Source organism: Lontra canadensis, unplaced genomic scaffold (genome assembly GCF_010015895.1).
Source record: "Lontra canadensis isolate GAN:19392208 unplaced genomic scaffold, GSC_riverotter_1.0 scaffold7, whole genome shotgun sequence".
Lineage (NCBI taxonomy): Eukaryota > Metazoa > Chordata > Mammalia > Carnivora > Mustelidae > Lontra > Lontra canadensis.
The window spans coordinates 1426865-1439124 of NW_022631001.1; the positions used below are offsets into that span (position 1 = coordinate 1426865).

Genomic DNA, 12260 nt, shown 5'->3' on the forward strand with positions numbered 1-12260 from the left:
TTAATCATGTGAATTTAACCAATATCTTTGGGTTTGGAAGGTTTCCTTAGGTATCAGCCCAAATACCTCCTAGATGAATTTTAAGTTCTTGAAATATATTTCTACTTATAGACATATTTTGCTTAAAAATACCACATGATAACATTTCATTTTTAGTCTATTATGATCATTTCTACTTAGATTTATTTTTTTTAAAGATTTATTTATTTTAGAGAGAGAGAGAGAGAGAGAGAGAGAATGAACAGGAGGGGCATTGGGAGAGAGAATCTCAAGCAGACTCCATGCTGAGTGTGGAGACCAATGCAGAGCTCCATATCACCACCCTGAGATACTGAACAGAAACCAGGAGATGGATGCTTAACTGACTGCTCTACCCAGGCAGCCCACTTCTACTTTGATTAAATAGGATTCCACATGTATGCATTTAATTTCAATCCATTTTGAAATTAAAAGAAGAAACCATGGTTTTTAACTACATTTGCATGCTCAACCTCTTTTTACTAGCTGAATTTTTCATATTTGCTAATATTTTCCTCAACCCTAGGCTAAACCTACTTTAAGCACATTTATATAGCATGTTTCATCTTCAAGTGCTTTATAGCTAGCTCACCACAAGTTAAGTTAAATGATTAGTAACTCTGCATTTATGCAAAGTTATAATCATAGAGTCTAGAAAGGACCTTGAGGTCTCATCACTCTAAAGAAAAGCCAAAAACAAAACAAAACAACAACACCCTGTTTAAAATAAATCATAATACTTGAATCAAATATAATCAAAATCTCACTCCTGCATCTATGCTCAATACTCATATTGTAAACATCATTGACAAGTGATTATGTATCATAGGATTTAAACCCTCAGAAATAAGATAATAAAGTATAGCAGTCATTATAGTGTGAAATAAATCATCTGTTTGATTTGGAGAATGATTGCATGTTGTACACATTGACAGCTGGTGCTATTATGTTAACATTCTTTCAGGGGATACTAAAGTAATCAATTGGTTTACTGCAACTATCATCTTTATGATTTTTAGGCTGTTGTCTCATTATATCTTATCAGAATCTATATCCTTTGCATGAAGAGCAGATAACACCTTATGTTTTTATCCAATTTTTATTATTACTAAATAAAATTTAAGAACGATATTGGAAATTTAAGACATATAGGCAAAGAAATGTGAAGTTCTTCTTTTATTTAAACAAGTTTCCTTTATGTTCAAGTAGCAAAACTATATATATATTATTGTTCATAGAAACTACTAGAATAATCATTATAATTGGTTACTTCATCACTTCCCAACCCCTCCCCTTTTTAATGAATAGCCTCCAAGGAGCTTCTGGGGAAATGAAATCTAACAAAGTAAGTGATCCAAAAAAAGATATGTCACATTTTAATAAACAATTGTGTCTAATTATGGAGAATATGTACTTACTTGCCAAGTGCAAAGCATTCCATCTTAACAGTTGTTCCCTTAGCAGCTGTAACTGTGAAAGGAAAATGGACCTCAATTTTCGGCTCATATTCTCCCATCACACCTGGGAAATAAAGAACATTCTTTAAGCATAAAATGAATTTCACAATTTCCTTCCAATTCTGGAAATATTACATTGAAAAGCACTGTGGTTTGGTTGTTAATGTCTCTTTGATGACTGCTAAATTTTTGATGCACTGAAATAAGAAATATCCCAGTTTTCATTTAAGGATTGGATTGCATGTATGTTCAATACCATTTTAAATAATAATAACTGAAAATGTTAGTCAACACTGTTAGTTTAATTACCGATTACATTCCAGGGGAAACAAATAAATATGAACATTTCCCATGGCAAGTAATTGGTTTTTTTCCTACGTAAGTAAAAACTTTCTTTATCACTGTCATATAAATGAATACTTATTCATTAAGTCAACATACATTTATTGAATGTCTATAATATTCAAACATTTTTCAGGCATTATGGGAGTTACAAAGATAAATCAGTCATGGACTGTTCTCTCAAGCACTCAGTAAGTGTATTTTTAGAGAAAGAAATGACATATACTCAAATATGGAAGAATAGTTATATATAAAAAGACTGTAAACAAAAATAGGAAGTGATGAGTGTCATGAAATTAAGTATTATGTACATTTGGGGCACATACAGGAATAGTTAGGATTTGAGTAAGTAGTAAAATGAGAGGAAAAAAAGTAAATATAATTGTAAGAATAAAGACAAAATGAGGGGAAACTATAAGAAGTAGGAATATCAGCTTTTCTGGCACATTGGTATGTGAAGGGAAATGATACTAGGCAAATTTGGAAATATAAACGGAATGCAAAAAAAAAAAAGATGCCTTGATTATCAGAGTAAGATATTCAGACATTAATCTATAAATAATTTGGACTACTGAGGTTTTGAATAAGGGGATGATATTTTTGCTGAGATGTATATACTGACATTGGAGCAGAGACCATTAAATCAATTACATTATTTCAATAAAGCCACATAGAAAGAATAAAAGCCCAGACTTGAATTATGGTGGTGAAGAAAAGAAAAGAGGCACTACATGAAAAAGAAGAAACCCACAAAACTAAAACAAGAAAGAATTGAGATTGGCACTCAATGGGGGGAGGGGGTTTGCTGAGGACAAGTGTGTGATCCTCTTTAATAATGACATTAAGATTTTCAGCTTCAGAGCTGGGTGATGTGAATGAAAGGAAAAAGAACAAAGCTACAGTAGAAAAGCAGTTGACTTTCATTTTAGGAGTACTGAGTTTCATATCTACAAGATCATCAGAAGGAAGAATCTGACCAGTTAACACAATGAAGGAATGAAGCTCTAAATGAGTTCTGGACAGGTGATAGAGACTTAGTGTCATCATTTAGAGGTGGCATTTGAAGCTGTGAGATTGTTTAAAAAGGTCTCAGGAAAAAAAAGGAACCCGAATCTCCAAAGCTGCAGTAATCTGTTTTGATTTCTTCTGTTACCATAAGTAAAAATTCCCTTTAGAATCCTCTTTTATGCTAATACTTTTTATTATGTTTTTGAAGAGCATCCTGTAAAAAAAATAAATACATAAAAGGCTTCTGTAAGTGTACATTTCAGGCTCTTCGATATCTGAATCTGCCTCTGCATTATATCAAAGTATTAATGATATTATTGGCTAATAGATAACCCATGTATTATCTCTCTTCTCTTTCACATAATATTTGTGAAGTACAAAAAATTCTTTTACAGCTTTCATCCTTAAGAATAACTAAAAAGATAGGCATTTCTGGGAGAATTTGGAAAGTGATTTTGTCCAGGTAGGGCCTTCTCGTGTTTCTCAAATGAGTCCCATATGGCCGAAGACATTGTTAAGCTTCACTTCAGGGCCCAAAAAGTTTGGTAATATTTCAACTAGATATTAAAAGTAAATTAGAAAGTTTTTGTAAGAGGTTTCAAATTATATTATCTAATTTGAGCTGCAGTATAAGAAACATCTGTTCTTTGTAATTTTACTGTAATGGTGATGATATAAGGACAGATGAGAAATCTATTTAGATGTTTTGTTTTTTTAACAATTGAATACATTCTGTAATTAAGTTTTGCTCTCTATTTCATGGAATAATTATGTTAGAATTAAAGTCCACCTTAGCGAATATAATTCACCTCCCCACCTTTTTTTAGAGAAAGTTAAAATTCAAAGAAGTCAGGTAACTGGCTCAAGATCCTATAGAATGCTGTTGATGGAAATGGGCAAAAAAAGGAATTTTCTGACCTCGGGTCTTTACTAGCCATTTTCTTGACATCACTCTGTTGAGGAATTTTAATCACAGAGTGTAACAGACCAGGCACATCACATTTACTACATCAATCACTGACTGTCTGCCATGGTACTTGTTTTTTTTTTTTTTTTTAATTTTAATTTTTTATACACATATAATATATTTTTATCCCCAGGGGTACAGGTCTGTGAATCGCCAGGTTTACACACTTCACAGCACTCACCATAGCAAATACCCTCCCCAATGTCCATAACCCCACCCCCCCTCTCCCAAACCCCCTCCCCCATCACCCTCAGTTTGTTTTGTGAGATTAAGAGTCACTTATGGTTTGTCTCCCTCCCAATCCCATCTTGTTTCATTTACTCTTCTCCTACCCCCTTAACCCCCCATGTTGCGTCTCCTCTCCCTCATATCAGGGAGATCATATGATAGTTGTCTTTCTCTGATTGACTTATTTCGCTAAGCATGATACCCTCTAGTTCCATCCACGTTGTCGCAAATGGCAAGATTTCATTTATTTTGATGGCTGCAGAGTATTCCATTGTGTATATATACCACTTCTTCTTTATCCATTCGTCTGTTGATGGACGTCTAGGTTCTTTCCATAGTTTGGCTATTGTAGACATTGCTGCTATAAACATTCGGGTGCACGTACCCCTTTGGATCACTACGTTTGTATCTTTAGGGTAAATACCCAGCAGTGCAATTGCTGGGTCATAGGGTAGTTCTATTTTCAACATTTGAGTAAACTCCATGCTGTTTTCCAGAGTGGTTGCACCAGCTTGCATTCCCACCAACAGTATAGGAGGGTTCCCCTTTCTCCGTATCTTCACCAGCATCTGTCATTTCCTGACTTGTTAATTTTAGCCATTCTGACTGGTGTGAGGTGATATCTCATTGTGGTTTTGAGTTGTATTTCCCTGATGCTGAGTGATATGGAACACTTTTTCATGTGTCTGTTGATCATCTGGATGTCTTCTTTGCAGAAATGTCTGTTCATGTCTTCTGCCCATTTCATGATTGGATTATTTGTTCTTTGGGTGTTGAGTTTGCTAAGTTCTTTATAGATTTTGGACACTAGCCCTTTATCTGATATGTCATTTGCAAATGCCTTCTCCCATTCTGTCAGTTGTCTTTTGGTTTTGTTAACTGTTTCCTTTGCTGTGCAAAAGCTTTTGATCTTGATAAAATCCCAATAGTTCATTTTTGCCCTTGTTTCCCTTGCCTTTGGCGATGTTCCTAGGAAGATGTTGCTGTGGCTGAGGTCGAACAGGTTGCTGCCTGTGTTCTCCTCAAGGATTTTGATGGATTCCTTTCTCACATTGAGGTCCTTCATCCATTTTGAGTCTATTTTCATGTGTGGTGTAAGGAAATGATCCAATTTCATTTTTCTGCATGTGGCTGTCCAATTTTCCCAACACCATTTATTGAAGAGGCTGTCTTTTTTCCATTGGACATTCTTTCCTGCTTTGTCAAAGATTAGTTGACCATAGAGTTGAGGGTCTATTTCTGGGCTCTCTATTCTGTTCCATTGATCTATGTGTCTGTTTTTGTGCCAGTACCATGCTGTCTGGATGATGACAGCTTTGTAATAGAGCTTGAAGTCCGGAATTGTGATGCCACCAACTTTATAGTTCTCTGTGTATAGATTCTTAGTCTCTTTGGTTAGGTTTATTCCTAGGTATCTTATAGTTTTGGGTGCAATTGTAAATGGGATTGACTCCTTAATTTCTCTTTCTTCTGTCTTGTCGTAGGTTTAGGGAAATGCAACTGATTTCTGTGCATTGATTTTATATCCTGACACTTTACTGAATTCCTGTACAAGTTCTAGCAGTTTTGGAGTGGAGTCTTTTGGGTTTTCCACATATAGTATCATATCATCTGTGAAGAGTGATAGTTTGACTTCTTCTTTGCCAATTTGGATGCCTTTAATTTCCTTTTGTTATCTGATTGTTGAGGCTAGGACTTCTAGTACTATGTTGAATCGCAGTGGTGATAACGGACATCCCTGCCGTGTTCCTGACCTTAGTGGAAAAGCTTTCAGTTTTTCTCCATTGAGAATGATATTTGCGGTGGGTTTTTCATAGATGGCTTTGATGATGTTGAGGTATGTGCCCTCTATCCCTACACTTTGAAGAGTTTTGATCAGGAAGGGATGCTGTACTTTGTCAAATGCTTTTTCAGCATCTATGGAGAGTATCATATGGTTCTTGTTCTTTCTTTTATTAATGTATTGTATCACATTGATTGATTTGCAGATGTTGAACCAAACTTGTAGCCCTGGAATAAATCCCACTTGGTCGTGGTGAATAATCCTTTTAATGTACTGTTGAATCCTATTGGCTAGTATTTTGGTGAGAATTTTTGCATCTGTGTTCATCAAGGATATTGGTCTGTAATTCTCTTTTTTGATGGGATCCCTGTCTGGTTTTGGGATCAAGGTGATGCTGGCCTCATAAAATGAGGTTGGAAGTTTTCCTTCCATTTCTATTTTTTGGAACAGTTTCAGGAGAATAGGAATTAGTTCTTCTTTAAATGTTTGGTAGAATTCCCCCGGGAAGCCGTCTGGCCCTGGGCTTTTGTTTGTTTGTTTGGAGATTTTTGATGACTGTTTCAATCTCCTTACTGGTTATGGGTCTGTTCAGGCTTTCTATTTCTTCCTGGTTCAGTTGTGGTAGTTTCTATGTCTCTAGGAATGCATCCATTTCTTCCAGATTGTCAATTTTGTTGGCGTAGTGTTGCTCATAGTATGTTCTTATAATTGTCTGTATTTCTTTGGTGTTAGTTGTGATCTCTCCTCTTTCATTCATGATTTTATTTATTTGGGTCCTTTCTCTTTTCTTTTTGATAAGTCTGGCCAGGGTCTATCAATCTTATTAATTCTTCCAAAGAACCAGCTCCTAGTTTCGTTGATTTGTTCTATTGTTTTTTTGGTTTCTATTTCATTGATTTCTGCTCTGATCTTTATGATTTCTCTTCTCCTGCTGGGTTTAGGGTTTCTTTCTTGTTCTTTCTCCAGCTCCTTTAGGTGTAGGGTTAGGTTGTGTACCTGAGACCTTTCTTGTTTCTTGAGAAAGGCTTGTACCGCTATATATTTTCCTCTCAGGACTGCCTTTGTTGTGTCCCACAGATTTTGAACCGTTGTGTTTTCCTTATCATTTGTTTCCATGAATTTTTTCAATTCTTCTTTAATTTCCTGGTTGATCCATTCATTCTTTAGAAGGATGCTGTTTAGTCTCCATGTATTTGGGTTCTTTCCAAATTTCCTCTTGTGATTGAGTTCTAGCTTCAGAGCATTGTGGTCTGAAAATATGCAGGGAATGATCCCAATCTTTTGATACCGGTTGAGACCTGATTTAGGACCGAGGATGTGATCTATTCTGGAGAATGTTCCATGTGCACTAGAGAAGAATGTGTATTCTGTTGCTTTGGGATGGAATGTTCTGAATATATCTGTTTTGTCCATCTGGTCCAGTGTGTCATTTAAGGCCTTTATTTCCTTGTTGATCTTTTGCTTGGATGATCTGTCCATTTCAGTGAGGGGAGTGTTAAAGTCCCCTACTATTATTGTATTATTGTGGATGTGTTTCTTTGATTTTGTTATTAATTGGTTTATATAGTTGGCTGCTCCCACATTAGGGGCATAGATATTTAAAATTGTTAGATCTCCTTGTTGGACAGATCCTTTGAGTATGATATAGTGTCCTTCCTCATCTCTTATTATAGTCTTTGGCTTAAATCTAATTGATCTGATATAAGGATTGCCACTCCTGCTTTCTTCTGATGTCCATTAGCATGGTAAATTGTTTTCCACCTCCTCACTTTAAATCTGGAGGTGCCTTCAGGTTTAAAATGAGTTTCTTGTAGGCAACATATAGATGGGTTGTTTTTTTATCCATTCTGATACCCTGTGTCTTTTGATTGGGGCATTTAGCCCATTAACATTCAGGGTAACTATTGAGAGATATGAATTTAGTGCCATTGTATTACCTGTAAGGTGACTGTTATTGTATATTGTCTCTGTTCCTTTCTGATCTACTACTTGTAGGCTCTCTCTTTGCTTAGAGGACTCCTTTCAATATTTCCTGTAGAGCTGGTTTGGTGTTTGCAAATTCTTTCAGTTTTTGTTTGTCCTGGAAGCTTTTAATCTCTCCTTCTATTTTCAATGATAGCCTAGCTGGATATAGTATTCTTGGCTGCATGTTTTTCTCGTTTAGTGCTCTGAATATATCATGCCAGCTCTTTCTGGCCTGCCAGGTCTCTGTGGATAAATATGCTGCCAATCTAATATTTTTACCATTGTATGTTACAGACTTCTTTTCCCGGGCTGCTTTCAGGATTTTTTCTTTGTCACTAAGACTTGTAAATTTTACTATTAGGTGACGGGGTGTGGACCTATTCTTATTGATTTTGAGGGGGGTTCTCTGAACCTCCTGGATTTTGATGCTTGTTCCCTTTGCCATATTGTGGAAATTCTCTCCAATAATTCTCTCCAATATACCTTCTGCTCCCCTCTCTCTTTCTTCTTCCTCTGGAATCCCAATTATTCTAATGTTGTTTCATCTTATGGTGTCACTTATCTCTTGAATTCTCCCCTCGTGGACCAGTAGCTGTTTGTCCCTCTTTTGCTCAGCTTTATTCTCTGTCATTTGGTCTTCTATATCGCTAATTCTTTCTTCTGCCTCATTTATCCTAGCAGTGAGAGCCCCCATTTTATTGCACCTCATTAATAGCTTTTTTAATTTAAACTTGGTTAGATTTTAGTTCTTTTATTTCTCCAGAAAGGGCTTTTATATCTCCCAACAGGGTTTCTCTAATATCTTCCATGCCTTTTTCGAGGCCGGCTAGAACCTTGAGAATCGTCATTCTGAACTCTACATCTGACATATTACCACTGTCCATATTGATTAGGTCCCTAGCCTTCGGTACTGCCTCTTGGTCTTTTTTTTGTGTGTGTGTGGTGAATTTTTCCGTCTTGTCATTTTGTCCAGATAAGAGTATATGAAGGAGCAAGTAAATTACTAAAAGGGTGGCAACAACCGCAGGAAAATATGCTTTAGCCAAATCAGAAGAGATCCCAAATCGTGACGGGGGAGAAAGGGGATAAAAAGGTTCAGAAAGAAAAAAAAAAAAAGAAACAATTAAAAAAAGAAAACCTATAAAGAAAAAAATATAAAAAGGAAAAAATATATATGTATATATTAGATAAACTAGTTAAAAAAGTTAAAAAAGAAAAGGGTAAAAGTTAAAATAAATTAGAAGAGAAAAAAATTGAAAAAGAAAAAAAAAATTAAATTAACTGCAAGGCTAAAGAATCATGGGGAGAAAGCCATGAGCTCCGTGCTTTACTTTCTCCTCCTCTGGAATTCCGCTGCTCTCCTTGGTATTGAAACTGCACTCCTTGGTAGGTGAACTTGGTCCTGGCTGGGTTTCTTGTTGATCTTCTGGGTGAGGGGCCTGTTGTAGTGATTCTCAAGTGTCTTTGCCCCAGGTAGAGTTGAACCGCCCTTACCAGGGGCCGGGCTGAGTAATCTGCTCGGGTTTGCTTTTGGGAGCTTTTGTTCCCTGAGTGCTTTCCATAGAGTTCCGGAGGACGGGAATGAAGATGGCGGCCTCCCAGTCTCCAGCCTGGAGGAGCCAAGAGCTCAGGGCCCCACTCCTCAGTGCGCCCTCAGAGAACCTTGCCCAATTACTCCTGTCACCCTGGCCTCTGGCCACGCTCTGAGCTGACCGACCGGTTCAAGGTAACCCCAAGCTTAGAGCTCACTCCTCGGCTCTCTTTAGCTGGCTTCCGCATTCTAATACCTGTAAGCTCTGTGACACTCAGACACGCCCAATCCTTCTGTGAACCTGCGGGACCTGAGGCCATGCTGATCCCGCTTGGGTTCACCCCGTTAAGCTTCTGGAGCGATGTCCCTCAGCGGAACAGACTTTTAAAAGTTCTGATTTTGTTCTCCGTTGCTCTGCCACTTGCTGGGAGCCAGCCCCTCCACCCACGGTCTCTTTTCCCGTCGCTTTGGATTCACTTCTCCGCCAGTCCTACCTTTCAGCAAGTGGTTGATTTTCTGTTTCTAGAATTGCTGTTCTTCTTCTCTTTGATCTCCTGTTGGATTTGTAGGTGTTTGCAATCTTTAGATAAGCTATCTAGCTGATCTCCCGCTACCTGAAGTAGTCTCAGTCTGCTACTTCTCCGCCATCTTGACTCTCCCGTACTTGGTTTATTTCAGCTGCAATTTTTAATATTTCAAGTCATATGTAGCTTAGCTTGTAATCTCTTTTATTAGATTGGATTTGGTGATAAAAGGAAAGAAACAATGCTGTAAAGCACATAGTTAAATACAAAAGATGAGGCTAATCTCTTTAGTCAAGATAGTTTCTTTATTTTTATTTTATTTTGTTTCATTTTGTTTTGTTTCATTTATTTATTTTTGTCTCCCAGGAGACACTGCAATGTGTCTTCATCTCTTTCCCCATACCTGTCTTTTCTGGGATGGTAGGTTATCCTGCTGGAATTTCATGCCTATAGTAGATGACCCCAATCTACCTTAATTCCTAAAAAACAGAAGTCTTCCAGCTGAGAGAACATTGCTCTCCTTCTATGTCTTCATGGTTGTTGATATTTTAAAATTTATCCCAATTACTTACAAAGAGTTAGGGTGTTTTTTCTAAGTAGAGTACAACTTAGAGCAGTGTTTCTCCAAGTGCATTGTAGAATAAAGAGCTAATGACATCCAAACAATCTGAAAAATTTACAAAAATTTCAGTCTGCAGGGTTCAACTGCAAAACTAGTGATGATCTTTGAAGGTGGGTCTACAGAGTCTATATTTTAATAGTAGTTGAGTTTCAATAGATGTTTCATTTGTAATTTTTTTACTGTCTTTCCCAACCTGAATATAAATATATAGTATTGTGCTATGTAAGCCCCTTGGTAAGGAGATGAAAGTCCAAATAAATAATAAAAACATTAAATACTAATAATGATACTGACAAAGATGTAAGAGGGAAGAAAGGAAATGACTAAATAGTTCACTCTTTGCCTATTAACATAGTGCTATGTGTGAGACACATCACTATACTCATCTTTTCGGGACATAGTAGATATTAACTTGTGATTTGTAGATAGGTGATGCAAATCCCAGTTCCAGCCCTGGCTATCTTGGAACATTGAGGCAATCACAGAATCCCTCTGGATCGATTTTCTCATGTATAATGAGTTAATATTATAGATGGTTTAGAAATTTAAATATTGTACATTAATATATTCTTTTTAATTTACTGTATTCAAATAAGTTACCAGTTATAATCTTTGGAAATGTTCATCATTTAGAAAAGTGTCCAGATGCCTTCTTTTCAATTCCAAAATGAGTCCCTGATAAGAAACAATTTCACAAGCCTAGATAGATAGACAACATGTTGTTTTCTCACCTCAAAAAGTGTATATTATCTTGAATCATATTTTCTCAAGATGAGTCATTGTTATATAAAGAAAGGGATTGAAGGAGTGCCTGACAAGAGGAAATAAGTAACTTGTGTTATCTTCAAATAAATGTACCATTATGAATAGTGTTTATTTAAGGAGATTGAGAAGTACTAGAGGGGTTTATTAGAAGATGATTTTCATCACTCATATATATTCTAAAAATCAGAGAAACCGATAGACTTTTTTTTTTCCTTTTCCTAAGCATCAAGAATAAATTGATCAAGGGGCTGCCTCACACTGTAATTGCTTTCCTCTGATTACTGAATTTTAAGATGTATTTTCTTCTGTTCTTGACCCTGTGATTTAGGGAAATATATGCATCTCTCTATATCACAATCTGAAGGTTCAGCTCATGTACATCAATAACTTGGAAAAATAACCTATAAAAGTAAAGTTTAAAGAAAGCAGCTATATATATATTTTTTTTCTGAACAAAACTATAAGCTCTCTAGCATTAAAACAATAGGATAGATCAAATTTGAAAATTTTAACAAAAGATTGAATATTCACTTTGAGAAATATTTTTAAAAGTTTTCCTTTTTTTAAAAGAAAGTTTTCCATTTTAGGAAATTGAATGTTTGCTTTTTTATAAATTTTGATTCACAAACAAAATTAAAGAAATGTTTCTGTAAATATATCTATATAACCGAAAATATATATAGTTCTGTAATAAGTCTATATTTATAACTCTTATAGGTGATATTCTTACTAGTTTTCTTTGACTTTGTGCATTGTAAGTGTGTGTGTCTGTATGTGTGCCTGAGTGCCTATGTGTATGCCTTTCAAATATGAAAAAAGAAATTTGGTTACTGCTAAAAATTTTGGTAACTTGATTGTTATGAGATGCCACCAAAACCTGTGAGTGTAACAATCGATCAGCTTTTGAATGAACCAGGGTCCTCATTGCTACAGCCACGGACCCTTCTCTGAAAGCTGGTTTGACTGGTCCCAGTAATAATGGGCAAACTACTGTACTGACTTGCAAGAAAACTAAATAAAAATAAAAAGATAATGATTACAAATGGGATA

General features: G+C 36.0%; 1 protein-coding gene across 3 annotated transcripts in view; it reads right to left on the minus strand.

The window, feature by feature from the left end:
- Positions 1 to 12260, minus strand: part of CNTN5 (contactin 5) — a 1319804-nt gene that overhangs the window by 346387 nt on the left and 961157 nt on the right. For all 3 annotated transcript variants that reach the window (XM_032852733.1, XM_032852732.1, XM_032852734.1), the window contains one exon: positions 1437 to 1539. In XM_032852733.1, coding sequence (XP_032708624.1) covers positions 1437 to 1539 — 103 coding nt within the window. The remainder of the gene's footprint in view (positions 1 to 1436; positions 1540 to 12260) is intronic.